The sequence below is a fragment of the Thermobia domestica genome, chromosome 18 (genome assembly GCF_964235325.1).
Source record: "Thermobia domestica chromosome 18, izTheDome1.hap1.1, whole genome shotgun sequence".
NCBI lineage: Eukaryota > Metazoa > Arthropoda > Insecta > Zygentoma > Lepismatidae > Thermobia > Thermobia domestica.
In genome coordinates, this window is record NC_137471.1 from 631,685 (window position 1) to 655,153 (window position 23,469).

Here is a 23,469-nt window from a genome sequence, read left to right on the forward strand (position 1 = left end):
TTTAAGGGAAGGGCTGTGAAAAATATCGGATGAGAATACGTAAATGGTAGAAAGACAAAAGCAATGGTGATTAAAACGAAGCGGTCAGTGTTAGATATAGTATCCATTCCGATATATTATAGAAGAGAGAGCAGAGAAAAGAGAACAGATGACTGGCTTTTGATGTCTAGGTAATATTATTACTGATGATACGAAGTGTGAACGTGAAATAAAAGTAAGGATAGACATGACGAAAGAAACATTTGGGAGGAAGAAAAGTCTAATTTGTAAGTTCTTGAATAAAGAAGTGAGAAGAAGACTCATAAAATGTGGAGTTTTATACAGCATGCAACAGAAACATGGAAATTAAGAAAAATGGTTAAACTAAAGATTAGAGTTTTTAAAATGTGGGTATGGAGAAGAACGGAGAGAATTAGCTGGGATGAATGGTAAACGAATGAGAAAATATTGAAATAGTGGACGAGAAAAGGACAATTTTAGATGGAATTGAAAAGAAGAAAAGAAATTGCTTGGGAGCAGGGGGGCCAGATTTTGCCACGGGAGGCAAGATGATCCATAGGCATAAGAGTTTCACGTTTTTTACTACTACATTACTACAGAACCGATTAAAAATGTATGAATTTTCAAACTCAGGGCAATTGTTCCCTGTCCTACCCAAATGATGTATCTTGTTAGGACAGTGGCTAAGAAAGAAGTGTATCATGAGGGACATGCTAGAGAGAATTATGACAGGAAAAAGAAGGAGGGTCGAAGGGGACTACAGTTGATGAACGGTATAAAAATAGAAAAACCGTACGTGAAGTCTAAGAGGTTAGCTGAAGACCGAGAGCATAGAAGATTCCCATTTGCGGCAAATGACCTGCCAACAATAACAATACCTATGAAGATTATGAACACTGCATATTAGTTTCGATCCTAGAAGAGAAGGGAAAGTATTGAAATCTGTCGTTGTTTCTTGATCCAAAACAGGCATGTAGCTAGGAGTGGTCAGGAAACTTAGCTCCCCTCTAAAAAGACTCGGAGATTCATACAGTCTCGTAGAAACCTGGAGACACGGAAGCAATCAAAATGTCGGCTCCGTAGCATTACTCCACAATTTCGTAATGGATTAATTGATGTCCACCACTTGAACTGCTATTCTCAAACAGAGATGTGATTTAGGAGGAACAGGGGAAGCAATTGCGCCCATGAGCATTAGTAATATCAATATTATACTAATATGTATATTAATGAGAAACGAAAGCCACTTAGGAATTTATCGGTGGAGATTCTGAACCCCTGTCCCAAGCAAAGCCTGAAATGAGACAGCCACTCCTAAATATTACGCCCATACGAGGTTCTGGGTTTCATTCCGGTGCACAAAAGAACGCATACCTCGAATCCTATGTTAAAGATGTGAGTTCCATCTTATACATTATTAGTTTTGAAAACATCTCCAAAAATTATTAGTGATATCGATCGTTTAATTGTGACATTCTCAAGCCTACGTCTATATCACAGTTCTTAGTACGCAAACTACATTGGAAATTTGTGTTGACACCACACTAACTATATAATATAATTTAATTATCTTCAAGGTGACCAGACGTCCCGTTTTAGCCGGGACAGTCCCTTTTTTAAAACCGTTGTCCCGTTTTTTTCTGATTCTCGAACGGGACGCCTATATGTCCTGTTTTTCAGTAAAAATGACCTAGGAGTCCCGTAATTATTATTCAAAATATAAATCGTCAATGCAAATTCTACTCTCTTCCGTACCAACACTCGTTTCCAAGGTTCAGCCGTCTCTAGAACTTCCGAATTTTCAAATGGGAATTGAGTGTCCGTTGTTCAAGTGGGAATTCTGAGTGTTTAGCTAGTTAAAAGAATTGTTGGGTAGAACTTGCAATTGGAAACCATTATTTGTTGAGTGATACACCTAAAGTTAGAAATGGTGTATTATCACTCTTACTTGTGTATTTTGTAAATTGAGAGCACTGCTGAGTCCCAAAATGCAATATGGAAGTCAGATATCCCCCCCTTCCCCCGTAGCCGATTCGTATGCGTCCCGTTTTCCTAAGTGAAAATTCTGGTCACTTTGATTATCTTAAGCAATCGAAGTTAAGGAACAAAACTTAAATATAATACTAATAAATTTGAAAACAATTTAATTTCATTTTGGAAATGAAACGCAGTAGAATTGATAGCATACAATAGAGATTATCATGCCCTCTATTGTGAGTATTGGGAAGGAAAAACAAATGAAGTACGTCGTTTTCACTCATCCTTGAGATACTTTGATAAAAGCATGCAGTAAGAACAGCATCTGTTGAGCTGTCAGAAAGATTGGAAGACTGACGTCATGCTTACGTGTAAACACACGTATCAGCAAATTCTGAAGAATGAACTAGAGTTGTGGTCCCATGGTGTAATGGTTAGCACTCTGGACTTTGAATCCAGCGATCCGAGTTCAAATCTCGGTGGGACCTTCTTCCACCTTTTATTTATTTCATTGCAATATCAATAGTGAAAAATTTATATTTGTACTTTAGTATATGAACTGCAAATTTGCGTATTGTTTTATTTGTTTACTTACTCTGTAATGTTTTAACTGGTACTGAGAAACTCCAGTTAATCTTATTTTAGATACATTTAATTACGCATTGGATTTCATGCAAAATCCAAAATAAAAACGTACAGTACAGCCCGTACGTACTTTGAGTAAGGATACAGGCTTCATTGTTCGCAAAATTCTTAATTTACAGTTGGGCCTAATTAAATGAACTTTTTAAGTCATTTTGAAGTATCTCTAATACGTATTCTTTGTTTTCTTTAGTTACCTCTGTGTCTTCATTCTTCGTTCTTTGTCCCGTTAATTAATTTGTCATGTATGGAACGGGCCCAGGGGCGTAACTAACGGCCCCGCAGACCTTGCCATGCGAGAGGACCCACAGTCTCCGGGGGAGCCATAAAGAGTAAGAGAAAGATAGAAAGAGAGGGCCCAAAAAATTAGAAAAACAACTTTTTCTAGGGGGCCCAAATATATGTATTAATGCTTGCCACCCCAGAGAAAAAAATCTAAGTTACGACGCTGGAAACAAACCTTCAGAAAAGGGCGCACCGTTCGAATTCTAGAGAATATTCTATGTGTGCGTCACTCTCTTTTGCAAAGTACACTGCGATCTGTAGTAAGACATGCTAATGCCCTGGAATTTCTGATCGCTCCGTGAGTATAATATTTAATAAGAGACCGTTATAAACTTGTTGCAATGTAACAATTGAGTACCGCGGATAAAAAGAATTCGCAGTCTTCGTTGCAATGACATATTGAATATTCTTAATGGGAGAATAATTTTAATAAATGCATTTTATATATATAAAAAAAGGAGTGATGTGTTTCATGCCTATATGTAAGTAAACAAAACACTTTGAATTATGGTTCATATTTCTGAAATCATGATTTGAATTATTTATTGGTTTTAGAAAGGCGTACGACTGGGTTAGAAGAGAAACATTATACAACGTTCTTACAGAACTTGGAATACCGAGAAAGCTAATTAGTTTAATTAAAATATGTTTAAATGAATCCCAAAGTAAAGTCCGGGTAGGAAAACTTTTGTCCACGAGCTTTCACGTCGAAAATGGTCTGAAACAAGGAGATGCGTTGTCGCCATTATTATTTAACTTCGTTCTGGAATACGCTATAAGGAAAATCAAAGATAGCGTCAAGGGCCTAGAGTTGAATGGGGTTCACCAGATTATGGCATATGCTGATGATGTAAATTTAATAGGGGATGATAGGAGAACAATAGAAAGAAATGCAGAAATCTTATTAAACGCTTGCAGGGACATGGGTTTAGGAGTAAATGCAGAGAAAACTAAATACATGGAAGTGCGTCGGGTCCGTAATACGGCAAATTATGGACGCGTTAAAATATTAAATAATGCTTTTGATAAAGTGGATAGTTTCAAATATCTAGGATCAATATTAACAGAGGAAAATCATATTCACGAAGAAATTAAATGTCGACTCAAAGCAGGGAATTCGTGTTACTATTCGGCTCAAAATCTCTTGCCGTCGCAAATTCTGTCGAGGAATCTGCAGCTGAAAATATATAAAACTATAATCATGCCTGTTGTTCTGTATGGTTGCGAAACATGGTCACTTACTCTGAGGGAAGAACATAGACTGAAAGTACTTGAGAACAAGACCCTGAGACGAATATTCGGACCCAAGAGGAACGGAAATGGAGAATGGCGGAAATTTCATAACGAGGAACTACATAATTTATATGGTTTACCCAACATTGTTAGGGTTGTCAAGTCTAGGACGTTTAGGTGGGCGGGTCTTGTAGCTAGAATGCGAGAAAGTAGAAACGGTTTCAAAGTCTTGACTGGTAGACCCATAGGAAAACGACCATTAGGAAGACCTAGGAGCAGATGGGAGGATAATATTAAGATGGATCTCGCAGAGATAGGAATACAAAGTAGAAACTGGATCCAATTAGCTAAGGATAGAAGTCAGTGGAGAGCTTTTGTGAACGCAACATTGAACCTCCGGGTTCCATAGGCCATAGAGTTAGTTATTTGTGAAATAATCAGTCCAGTGAATTTTCAAATTAAAAAGAGCAAGATTTTTTCTGCCACACCCTGTACAACGAAACTCAGTTGCTCTACCTGAAAACTCTCTAAAAGCCTTTATCAGGATTCTTATTATCAGAGTTACAACAAAAAGTAAAAGGGGGAAACCGTCTCTAAATATGATCTTTTGAATCTGAAGTGGAGGATTTTTTTTTTTAAATCGAACGAGCCGTTTGGGCTGTACATTCTTTATGCGCCGAATGTTAAATGAAACCGCAACGTTGTCATTTACCTAGACCCTCAATATAAGTGAATGAAGTTAGTGGTTGACATGAGAGCTAGCCATGGACACGTTAGCATAAAAGACTATTTGACGAAGGGGCGTATCTCAAAAACCTCACTTGTTCAGACATGAAGAAAGAAATAATAATCACATAGATATTAAAACAGTTGAATCGTTGAATATTTCAGATAATAATTATGTGGAGTATATGATCGATTATTTCATATTTAACTTTTTTTCTCCTCTGTGGAATTATATTTCTTTCTTTATGTCTGAAAAAGTGAGATTTTGAGATACGACACTTCGTCAAATAGTTGATTATATATATATATGGTGTTTTAAAACAACACCGACAACGTTTGGAAGGTGATTCCCGACACCAAGATAAGACAAAAAGTATAGACCAACCTGGGTGCTCAAATGCTTTCCTTCCAAGTTATTGGCTGCCGAAAACATAAAAAAATGAAATTTAAAGGTCCATTGCTCCAAAACCTTGGGACCTACCGTAGTCGGGTCAAGACTTCACTTAGGAAATAATATGTGCGCCAGTGTTCGAAGTGGAAAAAAAGCAGACGCGGTATGTTTTATTACGATTTTAACTCGACATACCGTCTCTGCTCTCTACATCTAAATGTTGAAATATAGTGAGAGTATGTTTCCTATTGTATTTTTATTTACATAATGACTGAAAACCACTGGAGAACTTCTCTTTAGTTTAGGAGGGGGGGGGGGCAGACTTTGATCCCTCGCCAAGAACTTTCTGAAAAAAATATCCCCTTATGTTCTATTATAGAGAATTATACGCCAAAAAGGTTAAAAAACCGAATGAGGATATTAATAATTTTCCTGTTGGAAAGCTCCCGGATTCCCCAGTCGACTGAGTGGTATTCCAAACCCCCGGAAGAATTGCCCCCACAGAGGACAACATCCAAATCTGTTTATGATCAAAACTCATTTATATGAATTACCTAATATACATACGCACACTGTGATAGGCACACTATTATTTATATATCAGCTTATTTGCATATAGAATTTTTGCATCATTTACATATTTAATTCGTGAATTAATTAGGTTTATTTTAGTTTAATTATATATATTATAAAGGATTAGAGGGAAGCTACGATAATTAGGTTAAGATTGTATGTAAATATTGTTTGTGTTTTGTATTATTTTCATAATATGACATCAAATTAACGTCAGTTTATTTGAATAAGACTGCATACATAAATATAACTTGAAGATATTCGTACATGGGAAACCAAAGGAGCAGAAAGTACGTTGAAACTTGGAGTTTCGCAGAGTCGACGGAACAGTTAAAAAAAAAGAGAGAGAGAGAGAGAAGAAAGCGAACTTCGAAGCTCAACCTTCGTTTGAGCAAAGATGCATGCTTTTAGCAGCGCAAACCAGAACTCTCTTACCATCTCAGTTTCAGGAATAGTTACGATTATGAATTGAAGAATAGAAGAAAGAGATAAGGTAGCGTCTCTAGTCCCTTGTATAAGGGTAGGACACAGTGCGCATCGCAGATATGAAGTCGGGAGAAGACATTGTCTTCCAAGTACAAGAAATATTCGCATGTCCATACGAGTTGACGAGAAGAATAGAGTGTTACTTTTTCTAGCTCCGCCCCTTTTTCGCATCCTAAATATCCTTAGCGTCGCTTCACTTAACGAACTCTAGACTGGCATAGCGAGCCTAGGAAATTCAAAATTTTCGCAGTCACCACAGCAGTCGACGAAATCTGCTTGGTTATCACTGTAGATGTCACCTCTGTCGTTTGTATGAGTAGCTTCTGCTCTAATGCCTTATAGTAATATGTATAAAACTTTCTGGATGCTTACGTTGAATATTTTAATAGTAGTTCGATTATATGTTGGAATAAAGATAGTAAAGGCTTGTATCAATGTATACCTGAAGAGTGGTCGCGGTTCTGTTAGGCTGCATGATTATAGAACACGTACCAAAGTGTTTTTTTAAAAACCCATTGCAGACGCCAACCTGAGGAGAGAGAGGGAAGCTCTACAGGTATTATATATCCTTTTATAAGGTTACAAGGTATGACAGTCCTTGAGAGGCTGCATACAAGTTCATTAATATATGTATTTCAATTGTCACATGCATGTCTAACAGTTAAACACTGAGAAAAACTAAAAACATTGGAAACTTATAGTGTTTACACCCCCATCCCCTTTCAGTCATACAGGTGGGAGTTTGCGAATCAGCCACCAGGAGGCAGCAAAGGATGGGTGGTGACATGAAAGTGCATGGAAGAAGAATTTAAGTAAGTTTATGTTTGTTCAACGAATTGGAATGGAAAACTGATAAATAACGTGTAGTGTTGCATATCATCCAAAAGCTTATTTAGTGCTCCGTATAGTGAACTTATCACCTTAAAATTTCATGGAATGTGTGAAAAGTTATAAGCAAGAAGCTGAGCCAAGGTGTAGGTTTTGACCATATCTAGGTTACGCCGCCAAAGTGTTCACAAAGGGCAACAACCCTCAGCCCTCTCCATTCGTACATTTGAAATGTGGACAAGTCTGCAGCGAGTCTTTGAAGAGACAATGAACTTCCTGTTGCTTAAAACAACGCGGGTCAAAGACTCGTGATCAGTTCTTACTTAGCTTCCGAAAAGCTCACTTTGAGCTGCGATCAGTTCTTACTGTGCTTCAGAAAAGCTCACTTCGAGCTACGGTCAGACTCGCGAAAAGAACGAGCAATGTTCTTTTAACAGTGCCTTAACCGATTATTAATGCAATAGTCATACGCGAGTGACAATACTTTCATCTGTGGCAGTGCAGATTGATAATATATATAGTGAATTATTAACGTGGCGAACTAGAATGCACGCTCATTATTCGTTTCTACATAGTTAAGTACATACAAGCGTGTTTCACGTTCGTTTATTTTAACACACAGTGCGAAGAACATAGCCCTGTAGCTTCGCACTAAAATGGGCATCCGCCACCTGTACATAATTGTATATAATATTAATTTTCTTTAGTGCCTCGTGATTTCTATATTATGTTGGTATTTCAACGTGTGAAACTTTCTGCCAATATTCGATGGTTTCAGCTCTGACCTGAGACATCTCAGAGAGGCCACACCAAGACTAACGGTCAACACCCAGGCTGGCGACGACAGGTCCCTGATGTTCCTGGCAAGAAAGACGACCGGATGCGACTGACCGCCCTTTGGTCAAAATACATTTTCAAAGGCCTTGAGGAGAAAAGAATTCAGCCATCATCCAGAGACTTCTTCTGTGATCTTCATGGTACGAGACATGTCTGCTGACTGGAAGTGGACGAAGAATCAAGACATCACTCAAGACACGTCAATGAAGAGGATGACATCAACAATAAAGAAGTGTGATCACGAACACTGAACTAGGCCTGATATCAGAGCTAAAATTCTAAAGTATTGAAGATTTAAAAAATATTTTTCTTTCTTTCTTTTACGCGTACGCGAGTGTTGGTGTGTAAACTGTTAAATCTCCTATTTGGATCTATGATCATCATTAAAAAGGATTACCAATCTAACCTGGAGAGTCTCCTTTGCCAACCACCTCAGGACAGCCAAAGGTATGTGTCAAAGTGCTAATATAACATGTTTCTTTACAGGCCGTGTGCTATAATTTGGATGACTCCATGAATCTGCTGGGCATGTTTTTATGTTTATCGTGAGTAATTTCTTTCTCAGGTCATGCTTTCCAACCACTGAGGGCTCTGAAACTCAGAGTCTCATCCTAAAGTAACGTAACTTTTTAAAATTATTTATTATTTTTATAACATTTGCTCTACCGACATTCATTTAATTCTTTTGCCCTTCAACTTTTAATTGTATGCAGGGTCCATTTAGTTTAATCCCCACTTTGCATACACGAGTGTGACGTAGACCCCAACATTCTCATTCCACTGTTTCATTTCACATACGTCATACTCAACCCCCCATTCATAACACATACATAGGAAAGAAACAATTCAATATGGCAAATCAAAATACAAACTAGATTAATTTCTTTGAAGACACCTCATTTTGAGAACAAAAGGTAGAAAAAAGATAACAAAAATGTCGGTTTTGTCAACTCAGAAATTATTACTACATAAGAAATAAAATCTTTTGACGTGCGAAGCTATTCGTCAATTATTGTGTATAAAAATGGATTTATGAAAGGTATTTAGCATCTACTCTCCCGTTACGTATGTCTTGATCACTAAAAAACTAGAGACGGTATGCTTTCTTCACTGAAAAAGCAGAGACGCTATGGCATACCACCGCATACCGTCTCACTTCGACCACTGATGTGCACTATCCAAAAATACATGTTTCACAATTCCAAGGTACTCACGCAACAGTTTTTATAGAGGGAATTTGGCTACAGGCATATATGTAATTTGAAATACTGACCAACTACCTCTACAAAACTTTTTGTGGGTATACCGCAAGATTCTGAAATTTGGATATTTGAATAGGGCACATACTATTAAATGAAGTCTTGACCAGAGTTGGTCATCCTCCCTCATTTTGCCCTCATGAGGGCCGCCCTCACCCTCATTTTAGTAGTTGAGAGTGAGGGCGTTGGAGGGTGAGGGCGATAAAGTAATTGAGAGTGAGTGTGAGGGAGGGTGAGCGGAGGGTGTAAGGACGTCAATGGAGGGTGAGTGTGAGGGAGGATGAGGGGAGGGCGTCAATGGAGAGTGAGTGTGATGGAGGGTGAGGGTGAGGGGCGTCAATTGAGGGTGAGGGTGAGGGAGGGTGAGGAAAAATGACCATCTCTGGCTCTTGACCGGACTATAGTAGGTTCCATACTTTTGAAGCTATAGACCTTTAAAGTTCATTTATTTGTTTTTGACAGCCTATAACTCCGAAACGAAGCATTTGTGCACCCAGGTTAGTCTATACTTTTTTTCTTATCTTGTCAGGAAGCACCCCCCAAACGTTGTCTGTGATGTTTTGAAACACCCTAGATAGATAGATAGATAGATAGATAGATAGATAGATAGATAGATAGATAGATAGATAGATATCTTTTAGCGTCTCTCTCAGCACTCCTGCACTCCTCCCTCCCATCAAAATCATCCTAGCTACGCTACTGGTATGTTTTTTAAGATTGGACTTTTTTTTTCGTTAAACGTTAATAACATTGTAAATTTTAGTTATTATTTTACCTTTTCGTTTCAGATATAGTTTCACAAATCTTAAAGTTGATATTTTAATTCTCAACAGTTCCAATTTATTTCTCCATAGTTTTCTAATTTCCTTTTCTCTTTCTTTTCTTTTTTCAGTCGACTGGTATTATTCTTATTATAACTGGGGTATCAGTAGAAAACGTACAGGTGGAACATCAGCTGTTTCTGAAGGACATCTTTCACATCCCACCAATAGTTCTCACCTTCGCTGGCTCCTGTAGTTTCGTCGTTTATTGTTTTGGTTGTTGTGGGACATTCCACAAGGACACCTACTTGGTCAAAACGGTAAAGTTATTCTTATTATTATAATTGTTACTCAAGAAAATATTTTTTTAGAAAAGCTTCCAATTGGAAATATCGACAAGAAGAGAAGAAAAGCTTACAAAAGTTTTGTTTTTATTTATATTATTACTATTATTATTATTTTAATATCTTATGATTAGAGAATGCAATAAAATGTATTAATATATGTGAAAAATAACGCGACTTTTTAAATGACTGCTATGTCTGTTCTAGTAAGTTGGCAGCACTGAACGTTACACGATTTTCATCTATTGTATTCGTATTTTGTAGTCATGGAGCGCTGAATAGCACATGGTGCATTTTCGCCGATCCCAAGAGGTTCATCCAAAACATGGCTGAAGTAGCATTCTTATTGGCCACGTATCGATGACGTCACCTATTACTACTACTACTACTTTTGCTATGGATCTGTATAGTACAAGGGCAAACTTATTTTAATGAAATAAGTTTAATGAAAATTCTTTTTAAAAATCGTTAAATGACTTTCTGAATATTATTTTAACAAAAGAAGTGTTATAAAAAATTTAAAAATAATAAAAAAAACTTTCCTTAGGCAAGAGGCAGGTTTGAACCCACGCCGAAAACGATTTTCCTTACTAGCATGTTACGCTGGCTCATTCGGCCAGGAGGGCAGATAGCAGCTATCATTTACTTTGTGTTATATGCAGTTCATGACTCGTGATGTTGTATCTGTATCGGCCAATCAGATAGGGATGGTACCGAGACCGAAACTAGTCTCGGTCTCGTCTCGAATTATCGAGACGAGACTGAGACCGAGACGGACTTTTATATACCGAGACGAGACCGAGACGGACTTTGAAATACCGAGACGAGACCGAGACAGACCTCTATCAATCGAGACGAGACCGAGACGAGACTTAGGTCAGTCTCGAAAGTCTCGGACTCGTCTCGAATATTAATATTAATAAATGCTAAAATTGCCTTCACTCAAAATTTCTTTCGTTGCTGTGTTAAATAATATAAGAACGGTTGACTGATGTACAGTGGCGTATTTAGGGGGTAGTTATCGGGCTCAAACCCCTCCCGAAATAAATTTGTGATCATTTTTTGCATTGCACGTACAACGCAAATGTTTCTTACTCGTTCCTCAAGCCTCTCCCAAAACAAAATCCACTGCTGGTGCAAATAGAATTTTCTCTCTCTCTCTCTCTCTCTCTCTCTCTCTCTCTCTCTCTCTATATATATATATATATATATATATATATATATATATATATATATATATATATATATATATATATATATATATATGGTTGCGCTGCCACCCAGGTCCGCCCTGTATGGGTTACCGGAGCCCAACTTTAATTTTAAATGGAAGCAAGGGGGTGAGTGGTACCTCGTTCGATAGATCTTTAAAAACTAAAAAGCGTTGTGGCAAAAGATCTTTCATATCGCGCACTGTATTCAAAATTATCACCACACATGGTACCTGCATCAGATAAAACGTCCAGTATCACTAATATGAAAACACCAGAACAAATATTCGAATAGGAAATCACAGAGTAAAAGTGCCATAATGGAAAGGAAGAAATCAAACTCCTAGAAAATTATCACTCCAACCTCACTCCGTAAGTGAGTGAAGCGGGAAGGATCGGTGAAATTGCAAATGAGAGCCTTAGTTTTTGCAAATTGTATCTACGAAACAAAGTTATTTGAAATGTGTTTTTATAAGGGATAAATGTCTCTGTAATGGGATAAAATCAATGAAGAGCTAAGAATAGAAGTCAATGGAGAGCTTTTGTGAACGCGGCATTGAATCTCCGGGTTCCATAGACCATAGAGTTAGTTAGTTAATGGGATAAAGTATGTAAAATTCTTGTTAAATGGTATCTTCCATTTTGATTGCAGGCAATGGTTTGATGCAAAAATGAATCAGCTGAAATGCGAAACAAATTTGTCGAACAATGCAATTTTAGAATAATGTTTACAAACGTTGGTTTTGTTCAACAGTCGTCTGTATGATATTGGTTCGCTTCTTTTTCTTCTATGTCTTCTTGCATGTGATAGAATATGAGTTTCAATGAGATGTCCACAGTTACATTCCGAATAACTTTCAACGGTAATTTCAGTTGTGATCCTTAGTAACGAAACGGTACATACTGATGCAGATATGTCCCAAATATCTTGCACGCATTGCGTTAAATTATCAGGGGCGGGCAAAATGTTGTTAAACTTGAATTTCACCTTATTTTTATTCACCTTATTTTAGTTTATTTTTATTCATTATAGTACCAGTCATTTGTACACACAAGTGTTTCAGACAAACCATATCTATTGCAAATAAAGTGAGGTTCTCATTTGAGATTTTACCATTCATTCCCGCTTCACCTACTTACGGACAGAGATCGGAAAAAGAATTTTCTATCATTTCCTCTTTTGCATCATGTCAATTACACTTTAATAATCTTTTTCTCCGTTGCATTATACTCCAGCCGTGAAATGATAAATACCCTCTGTGCTTTCCTACACGAGTTTTATTCTGTTCATTTATCTCCAACTATTTTCATATTAGGGGTCTAGTGGTACTGGACGTTTTATCTGATACAGGCACCATGTCTTGGCGGCCATCTTGAATACGGTGACCGATATGAAAAATCTTTTCCCACAACGCTTTTTACTTTTTATAGATCTATGGAACGAGGTATCACTCGCCCCGTGTTTTCATTTAAAATTTTAAAGTTTGGCCCTGGGACCCCATGAAGGGCGGCCCCGGGAGGCGCCGCGATAACACCATTCGATGTGCCCCATGGCATTTCCTATTTGAGTTTTTGTTCGGTTCATTTATGTTCAACCATTTTCGAGATATCTCCGTGGAAAGATTAAAATGGGCCATCCTATATATATAGGATGGCTCATTTTACACAGCCGCGGACCCAGTATATGGTCAAGGAAGGGGCTAAACCATGGTTTGCCGCTTTATCCAATGTAAAGAAAGTAGGATTGAAGCCCATTTTATCCAGTGTATACCTGAGCGTTAAGGGGGCTATAGTCCCTATAGCCCTCCCCTAGGATCTGCGATATATATATTTAAAAAATGCTGAAATTTTGTACCAAGTTGGGAAATTCTTCTAAATATTCTGCAATACCAGTAGATGAACAAGCAATGTTGCTAAAGCAAAATAAAGTTGTATTTTCTCAAATTGCGCTACATAAAGTATCACATATTTCTAATTTAGTTATTTAACAAAACCACAATAGCCCAGGGGTGCCCATCCCCCCCAAAGCTGATGGCGCACTCCCCCCCAAAACTAAAAATCTCTTCCCTCCTCAAAACTCAAGTCCTCTAAAAACAATTGCCCAGTGTAGCAGTAGTTTTTATAGTACTAGTAATTGTTATTTTTGTTGTTGTTTTTATTTCCTGTAGTACTATTATAGAATGCTTGTAGTAGTAGTAGGGCCAGTAGTAATTATAAAAATGGCATTACTTTTATTAGTAGTCTTGGTAGTGTACAATACTAAATATGTTCTATAAGGATATTGAAGGGTATAAAAACTTCTACACACTGTGTATGGCACAGGTATTCTTTTTTAACAAATAGTAGTATTATTTTTTTTTTTTTTTTACAAAATATTGATATAATTCCCTTGCACATGAAAAGTAAGACGCAAGTTACAAGTTATTGAGTTTGATACCAAAAGAAAATGTTATCCTCGAAATTAGCCTACAAAAAGAAGTGATATCCAACAAAAAACATTCCTGTAAAAGAGCCAAGTTTGAATGGACTCAACAAGAATTGAAATCACAAAAATAGGCGCCAAGTTCTGGTGGACAACAGTTACAAACACTCACTGGCTCACTTCAAATTTAGATTTGAAACTTGGCTGTTGTCTGTATGGTTGCCACTAGCTCACAATTATGTCAAACTACATTATAATTTTCAACAGACAACATAGGCAAGTTTCAAATCTAAATTTGAAAGTGATTCCTTGAGTGTTTGTAACTGTTGTTCACCAGAACTTGGCGCCATCCTTTCATATAGCAACTTGCGCGGTACTTCATTCATAGAGTTTCTAAGCAGGGGGTAGGGGGATTCATTCACGAGAATTAAAAAAAAAACAAATCGCATCGTGTTCCAATGTTATTCTGACGACAGCAAAATTACTTATTCGATATTAGAGTAAAATTCTTCCCCAATTTTTTTTATTCCCCTCAATTTTTTTCTCGATGAAACACCTTGCGCCATTCATCCCTCCTGTGGGCGGCCCTTCTCTCTTAAAACGAACCAACCTTTCCTTTCATACGGCTACTTGCGCGGTACTTCATTCATCGAGTATCGAAGCAGGGGGTACGGGGGTTCACCCCGGAAAATTTTTGAAAATTAGCTTCTCAAAATCGTGTTTTAATGCTATTCCGACAGTAAAATTGCTAGTTCTAAAGTAGAGTAAAATCCCCCCCAAAATTTTTCTCGATGGCGCAGCTTGCGCCATACATCCCCCCTGTGGGCGGCCCTGCAATAGCCCATACATTATTTAGTGTAACAAACGACAACATAGTATCCCTAACATCAACATTTTGGAGATCTCTAATAACTCAAATGGCATAGCCGGTGCAATGCGCATCAACTGCATCTTAGCGTCAAATACTATGATCATGGAATAATATATTTCGAATGAATGAATTAACAAAGTTACAAGAAACGGAAAATTTAAATGTTTCTAAAGACTTTACTTCGAAAACGCGCTGACACATCACGTCTCATTATGTAGATGCTTCCAAAAGACTTAAATGCTTATAACGCCATTTACAACAATTGTTATTTCAAATCATTTCAGAGATCCAAACATATTGGTAGTGATTGTATACTGCTTAAAATGACGTATTTGTATTAAATTTTTATAATGATTATTGCTTTCCTTTGCTTCTATAACATTACAACAATAGTTTTTGGTGGTTTTAATTACAAATCGCAGTTACATTATTTTAAGCAGTGTTGCCCACTTAAATATATTGCTAAATATTATTCTAAATATGTGCAAATAACGTAGATAAACTGCAAAATATTTTAGAATTACTCGTAATTTGTTTTATGGTGCAAGAATGCTTTCAAGAGACGACGTTTTTCATAGTCATAGCTACTTATAATGTTAATGTTTAGGTCTTCGTTCCAGCAATACATAAATGCAACTTGTGACTGAATTTAAATGTAACTGATAAATTTTCAGTAACACTAGTTGTTCCCACTAAGCCTTAGGCCTGGTGTACACTTTATATTAAGACCGTGCTTAATTAAAAGTTCTAATTACACCCTAATTCACTTGTTTTAGTTTGACCACCTCAAACTCGATCCATACTATATAGCTATATGCAATTTTTCAAGGACTTACAGTTAGTAATACACAGTGTTCATTCTTGTTTTGTTTTGTTTTAGTTTAACGTCTTACAGTTATGCTAGGGTAGCTAAAGGAGACGTGGAGCTAATGATTTTAGTGGAATCCGAACGACTTCGGTCGTTCAACTTTACCCCTACCGGAAATCGAACTCGGGACCACGCGAACCGAAATCAAGCGTTCTAGCCGCTAGACCAAATGTCGGTCCTCACATTGTGTTGATTTAAATCATTCAATCAGTGTTGCCAGATTCGAAGATTAAAAAGTAGCGTGTCTGTGCTCCGAAAGTAGCGAATTCGAACTATTTGTAGAAATGAATACTGATGGTGCCATTGAAATAATTTATTAATAGCTGGAAGATGTGCTGCACGTGTTGCAAGAAGAAATTATAATCGACGGACGGAAATAATTCTAGAGTGGATACCACGAGACAAAAACAGTCTAGGAAACCTCCGCATACAAGAAGGTGTGACGAAATCAAGCACCACTGAGAAGTAACCTGGAAAAGAATTGCCCAAGTTAGATAGTTGTTGGAGAAGATTTGAAAAGACCTTCATCCAGCAATGGATTGATAATGGTTGATTATGATGATGGTGATGATTTTATTATATCTGGACCTCGGAGGTAAACTAAACCAAGTCATAATTTCGTAATTTTAGAGAAGCGAAAAACCGGTTTCTCAACTAAGACTTATAGTACTGTTTTTGAAACTTACTAAGTAGTTACAAAGTAGTAAGATGCTTTCAGACTTACATTATTACACCACTAGAAAGAACATAGTCTATTAAAAAAGTATTGTTAACTCAATTTCGAGCAAAAAGTGACTCAGCATAGTCTACCTCTGAAGTTTATATATATTCATCTTACTATATATATCTTTTACTAGGTAAGGTAGGGTAAAAAAAGGATCCAAAATTTAATGAAAGTCGTAGAGCGAAAAAAATATATTTGACTATTCAATCCATCGATGTTGCAGCAAAACTACGAAAATTAATACAAAAGAAAACTAGAAAGCTAAGAATCACTTGTTTTGGCGAGTGAGAAAAAATAGATACAGATAACTCGAATTACCTATATACTTATATAATATGTATGTTCAAGTTTCGCAAGTAATTTTCAATCAATATAAAATTTCAACGTAATGAACGCACGATTAGTTTTCTCGAATAAAGATTGCATGCACCGTTGAGAGCTCAGGAATAAGATTAATGTATGCTACGGCACTGGATATGTGTTTACGTAATGCATTACGACCTTATGAATTTGTATAAGAAACAGAATGCACTTAAAATGAGACGCGAACTATGCGAAACATCGGACTTTGAATCTAACTTGTTTTGTAATCCAACTCGAGACCTCACATAGCAAAGATGAGTGTAGTAGCTCCCACCACAAGGTTCAGGAAGTTCGTGTTATAAAGTGTCAATTAAACACGGAGATGTGAAACGGTAATAAAGCATTTCATCAATTTGAAACAAAATACGTATATTCTAGTAATAATTTACCCTATTTGTTAAGATAATGAACGTTATATTGTGTTTTTAAAATGACAGTCAATGCAGAATGAATTAAATAATAAATGAGAAATTGTAAAATTTTAATTTCGGTACGATTTAATAGACCTACATTCGTGCTGCTATGTGTTGCGTTAGGAAGTATTGAACAATTCTGATTCAAAGAAAGGAAATAAACTACTGTATAGTACTGGAGTTAATTTAATAGTTTAATTGTACAGGCAGTACTGAGACTATATGAGACAAAGTTTATTGGTGAAAGTGAAATATGGGTTACTATTAGGGTTTAGGGTGATATACCCATTGATCATTGAACCTGGAATACACACATGGAAAGTATTAGCACTAGCAAATTAGCTATGAAGAGGTACATTATATCATAATTCTAAGTCAAAGTGAAAGGAAAAAATAGCGGAAACGACAGACTATACGAGAATAATACTTTCACTATTTTAATTTCACACTATTTATTTCGAGACTTTCGAGACGAGACCGAGACTTGGTACTCGAGACCGAGACCGAGATCGAGACAAGCATCTGTTGACCGAGACGAGGCCGAGACCGAGACGGTGATTTTTTACTCGAGACGAGACCGAGACCGAGACCGTTATTTATTGACCGAGACGAGACCGAGACTGTACAAAGTCTCGTCTCGTCTCGTCTCGATACCATCCCTACAATCAGATCAGAGGATATCTTAACCTCTTGGGATTCGCGAAAATGCGCACATGGTTGTCATTTGTTTTCTGTCAGTGATGCCAACTCGTGGGAAAAATTCCCTTTTATGGTATTTTTTTACATTAATTTTTCCAAAAGCGATAACGGGAATTTTTGTAGAAATTGGCACCATATATAGGATTTTTCATACATTTACTTCATAGACGCTAATTAACTTCTCTATGAGCGGGAAGTAAACTGATGAGTATTCAATAAACATGAAGCCAGTGTTAATTGTCAAATTTTGTCACTGTAAAATGAATACTAGTATGGAAATGATTTATACAATGACTTGAGAATCTTAAAAAAAAAAAAAATGGAACTTATTAAACACACTGTTTTTAATACCAAACGGCAAACAACCATCTTCCAAAACGTTCCACACGAAGTTGCTGGAGAACAAGGGCGCCCATCAAGGGGGCAATGTGGGGCGCTTGCCCACCTATAGGACATTGTACTTGGGAATATCGAAAACCCAATAGAATTTTTACATTAGTTACAGCAAAATTTGAAACTATATTTGAAATATCGCTTATACTTGCCCCCCCCTTGGAAACCATAACATGGGCGCCCTTGCTGGAGAATGAAGCCTGTCGAATCAAATTTCATTACCGGTACGTTTCATCGAAAATTACGATACAAATATGTGATGAAATACTAATTTATAACAACAAAATGTACTTGCCGTTAACATTTTCAATTCTCTCTCTTATTACTTATTCATAAGCTGTTTGATTAAGACAGAAGATCTGAATTCAGTTATATATTGAATAAAGTGAGTAAAATAGTGTAGCTTCACTTTTCGTCTTCTATAAATTTTGAAAATTTTGTAGAGCGTGGGAAATTCAAGACCAAAATGGGAATTTCTGCTTCTGGACACGGGATTTTATAACGTGTAAGGTTGGCATCAGTGTTTTCTGTTCGGATGTAAATGGAGTGTTTCTAGATGGAGCAGTGTGTTGTTATAGTAAAAACTTAGAGTGGCTAATGCTTTTAAACTCTTAGTCCTATTTCTTCATTTTATGTTCCTCTTTCACACACAAAAATGTCCACAGCAACCCTCTCATTTCAGTTCAGATTCAGTTATCTCCTTTTCGGAAGATTTATAAAGGAATCGCAACCGTAGAGCTTGCTGGACTATTTCACTAAATTTGTTTTAAATCAAATTTGTTTGAAGTAAGCATACGTAGTAAAATGGCCGAATTTGCCTGTTTGAAATAAAATTGTTTATCATACTGTTAATGTAATAATAAAGAATAAGCGGCACATGAATATATTAAAACTGAAAAACAGTGTATTAAGGTTGTCACAAATAGTAAAACTGTCAAAAGTAATGAATTATAAATAATAAAAATTGAGAGCAAAGCTCCCCAATACTCAGTATTTACAGCGCCATTTCTTAGACTCCCTTCTCATTTCCCGTCACCATACAATGATGAAATTTACCACAGTAACTGAAGTCGGGCAACAATAAAATATTCAATCGTAATTTTTATTTAAAACTAAGAATGATTTTTGCATCTCTTCCTTATCTATAGACTACTATAGTCTCAAAAAGACACCGAGACTCGGCAAGCATGTACGAAAGAAAGCAAAAACTTTTATAATGTATTTAACTGTCATTAGCAATCAGCAGTGGCGCAAATCTCTCTTCAACATTGGGAGGAGGGGAATAAGACTTTTTTTTTGTTTTTGTTAAGCGATGTTCAAAATATTTCTAAAGTTCAAAGACAACACTGTGGATTATCAGAGGAGCAGAGTTGTCTTCAACATTGGGAGGAGGGTAGATTTGAGGCTTATTCTCGAGAGATATTAATTTTGTCTCACATTCATTTGTGGCAATGGGACACAAATTATCACATCCCCCCCCCCAAAAAAAACATTTCAAATTGGATTCTTCGGGGGACAGTCCCCCTCATCCCCCGGGTTTTGCGCCAGTGACAAACAAAAATGTAAGTTTGAGCTCTCTCTCGTGGTTAAGCGGATAGCGTATGTGTCTTTGACGCGGGAGACCTGGGTTCGATTCCAGGCGGAAGTTCATACGGTTCGGATTCCACGTTAATCAGTAGGTCCACGTGTCATTAAGCCTCGCTGCTGAAATGGACGCTAAACTGTTAATCAAGAAAATATATTTTTAAATACTGTCTTTTAAAAACATTAACAAACAAAATAAAATATATCGGTATTAAGATGTAATTAATAAAAGAGAAAATATTTTTTAAAAATATATGTATATCTGAAAAGATTGCATTATTAGATTTTAGCGGCCCTTTCAACACTGAGGTTTCATGAGTCGTGGACCTACAGCTTAAAGAGGAATTCGAGCCACATTAAGCTTCAGACGGGAATCGAATTCGTCGAAGACGCGTATAACCATATAGCCACAAGTGAACTCCATGACTAAAAAGAAAAAAACACGGTCAATTCCTATGTAATATTATATGATTTTTCCAAGGATGTTATAAAATAGAGGGTCTGCCCATTAGCCCATACCTATCTTCATTCTATGAAGTCAGTGAAGCCGAAAAACAACTGAGCATCGTCTGAGCTGATACGTCTGATTGGCTACTCTCGTTTCCGCCACGTTTGTTTGCTCCAAATATTGCGATCTTAGTGGCGCGGAGCGGGCAGAGTAGGTGTGGCGGAACTGTGACGTAGGGTTTCACGATTTTATTGTATGGGCAGATTCTCTATTTTTTAACATCCTTGGATTTTTCTACTGATAATAAAATAAAGCAGAGCTATTAGTAACATTAATAAACAACGTCAAATTTGAAGACTGTATCAAGTGATTGTGTACGAAAGTGCTCTCCATAATTAATATTTTAGTCCTGTGTAAATAGAATTCTTTTAAAAAGTGAATTTTATTGAAAATAGAGATTGTTTAGCATGATTTACTGTATCTTACTAGTGTAGTGGTTCTCAACCGATGTGTCGCAACACACTGGTGTGTCACGCAGTTTCCTAGGGTGTATCATGAAATGTTAGAATTTAAGAAAAAAAAAACATGAAGGATTTAATAATAATTAATTAAAATCGAAACAGACTGTACCAGTTAACACCTCCAGCGGTAGCGATAATGCTCAGTGTTATATAGAGTCATTATAAAAACTAATTGGTTTCACTATTATATGGATATAATAATAGTAATAATAATAATAATAATAATAATAATAATAATAATAATAATAATAATAATAATAATAATAATAATAATATCAAAGAAGTGTGTCGCGCTGTCCTAGAAGTTCAGTAAAGTGTGTTTTCAGTAAAAAAAAAAAAAGGTTGAGAACCACTATGCTAGTTTACAGAAAGCAAGTTTTTTTTTAAATATATATAGGTATATATATCATTTTACTTAAAAAATGCTAACTTTTACTACAATCATATTTATTACTTATTAACTTGTTGGCTACAAAATAGCACATTGCTTTGGGAAGTACAAGTTAATTATCACTAACATTTGGCGAGGTAACGACATCCCAACTTATGAAAGTATTTTACAGTTTATAAGACACACCCACACACACAAAATATCATCTTTATGTTTTCCTTTTTTCTTCTTCTTCTTCCAGCATGGTGTTCTGCTATTGTTGGTATTCTTGGTAGAGATGACCTGTGGAGTAATAGCTTACATGACAGTTTCTGGGTACAATGAGGAAATTGAAAATGCTTTATGGCACGCTGTGAGAAATTTTGACAATGGAACACTTTCCAGAGAATATTGGGATATACTTCAGAGCAGGGTAAAAATTGTAGAAGCTATGTTTCTTTATAAAGATTGAGGATTGTCCTCAAACAAAAAAATAAATCGAATAATACACAAAAACCTAGGTTTAATATAGGTTCTAGTCTTCTCTATCGGATTTAAACGGTATTTATTTAGATTACTTATTCTTGAAGTTTGAAGCTAAATGAGACGATGATGAAAATGACGATACTCAATCTTGAAAAGACAATATAAAACATTCTGTGATTGGGTTCGAACCCATAAAAAAACACCTTCTGACTTGTATCCTGATGGCTTAGAAAGAGAAGGCAGAGTTTGGTAAACGAATTTCGGGCCCATTTTTTTTGCGAGGTGGCAGTGCACATTTAAAGAGTTAATATTACAAACTGGAAGAGCGCAATAACCAAAAATAACGGAGAAAAACCGTTTTAAAGTTTTCTACTCACCGCATATATCGCACGACGCACAAATTTACCAACTAACGGCGTCGCAAAGTAAGAAAAATCTGCGACTCATGCGCAAAATGTCCCAGGTTCGATTGCCGTTCGGGTCGAACTTTTTTTTTTTTTTTGCTTCAACCAATAAAGTAGCCATTTCTAACTATAAGTAAAATATTAATTCACCATATGTTTATAATAAATAAAACAATAGAAATTTTCAAATCACTTGTAAACTCTTTTGATGTTCCGTATTAACTACGCTAGCAACAAAATTTATTCTATTCCGTAAATATACTGATATCACGAGTTATATTACGGTTACGACAGTCATTGTGTAATAAATGTTCTTGACGCTTCATGTCTACATCTGTTGACAGTATGCGAATTACAAAGGAGTTGAGGGGGAAATCCCCTTGCTAATACTGGATGTTGTTATAACCTAAGGAGATTCCCCCTTCTTCCTCCATGTAATTTGCACACTGTCAACAGATATAGACACGAAGCGTCAAGAACATTTTTTACACAACGACTGCGGTAACAATAATATTTACGAAATAGATTAAATTTTGTTCCTAGTTAACATGGAACATTGAACGATTTTACAAGTGATTTTAAATTTTCTATTGTTTTATTTATTATAAATATATGGTGAATTAATATTTTACTTATAGTTAGAAATGACTACCGGTACTTTATTGGTTGAAGCAAAAAACAAAAAAGTTTGACTCGAACGGCAATCGAACTCGCGATCCTTTGCACGTGAGTAGCAGATTCTTCTAACTCTGCTATGCAGTCACTTGATAAATTTGCGTGTCGTACGATATATGCGGCGAGTAGAAAACTTTAAGACGGTCTTTCTTTGTTACTTTTGGCCATTGCGTTCTCCCAGTTTTAATATTAACTCTTTAAATGTGCACAACCACTTCGCAAAAAATGGCCCCGAAATTCTTTTACCAAAGTGTGCCTTCTCCTTGTTAGAGCACTCTAAGCGGTAGCATGTAATACATATGAGGGTATGCATAGCCAAATTGATTTGGGTATGTTTGTGTATATGAACAGATCTGCTAAACTTCCAATTTTCCCTGGACATGTCTTCTTTTCTTCCTTTTTGGAAAATGCATCCGTGCAGCTAACTTCCGAATCGTTAAAGAAAAATAATCAATCCTGCAAGTACGTAACAGAACCAGCGATTAAACGACTAGTGAGTGGTCTTGTTATATTTTGACGTCTACACAATGCTAATGACGTCGTACAACTTAGGTTGCTTTGTCTTTCAGTTCTGCATTGTGCATTAGTTCAGTATTGCCACGTTGAAGCATAGATGAAGGAATTTTCTTTCTCGTGGAGATGGACTATACAATGAGGCATTATGCCCAAAGAACG

The 23,469-nt window shown here is 36.5% G+C and overlaps 1 protein-coding gene and 1 non-coding gene across 3 annotated transcripts in view; both read left to right on the forward strand.

The window, feature by feature from the left end:
• Positions 1-2,393: 2,393 nt before the first annotated feature.
• On the forward strand, positions 2,394-2,465 carry TRNAQ-UUG (transfer RNA glutamine (anticodon UUG)). Its single transcript has one exon. It is a non-coding gene; the product is annotated as a tRNA-Gln (tRNA).
• Positions 2,466-7,056: 4,591 nt separating this feature from the next.
• The window catches only part of LOC145675995 (tetraspanin-9-like), a 37,247-nt gene continuing 20,834 nt past the window's right edge, over positions 7,057-23,469 (forward strand). The window contains exons 1-3 of one of the 2 annotated variants that reach the window (XM_081746833.1): positions 7,057-7,125; positions 10,130-10,318; positions 21,492-21,662. In XM_081746833.1, the coding sequence (XP_081602959.1) occupies positions 21,528-21,662 (135 nt within the window). In that variant the 5' untranslated portion in view covers positions 7,057-7,125; positions 10,130-10,318; positions 21,492-21,527. The other variant, XM_081746832.1, reaches the window with a different exon arrangement.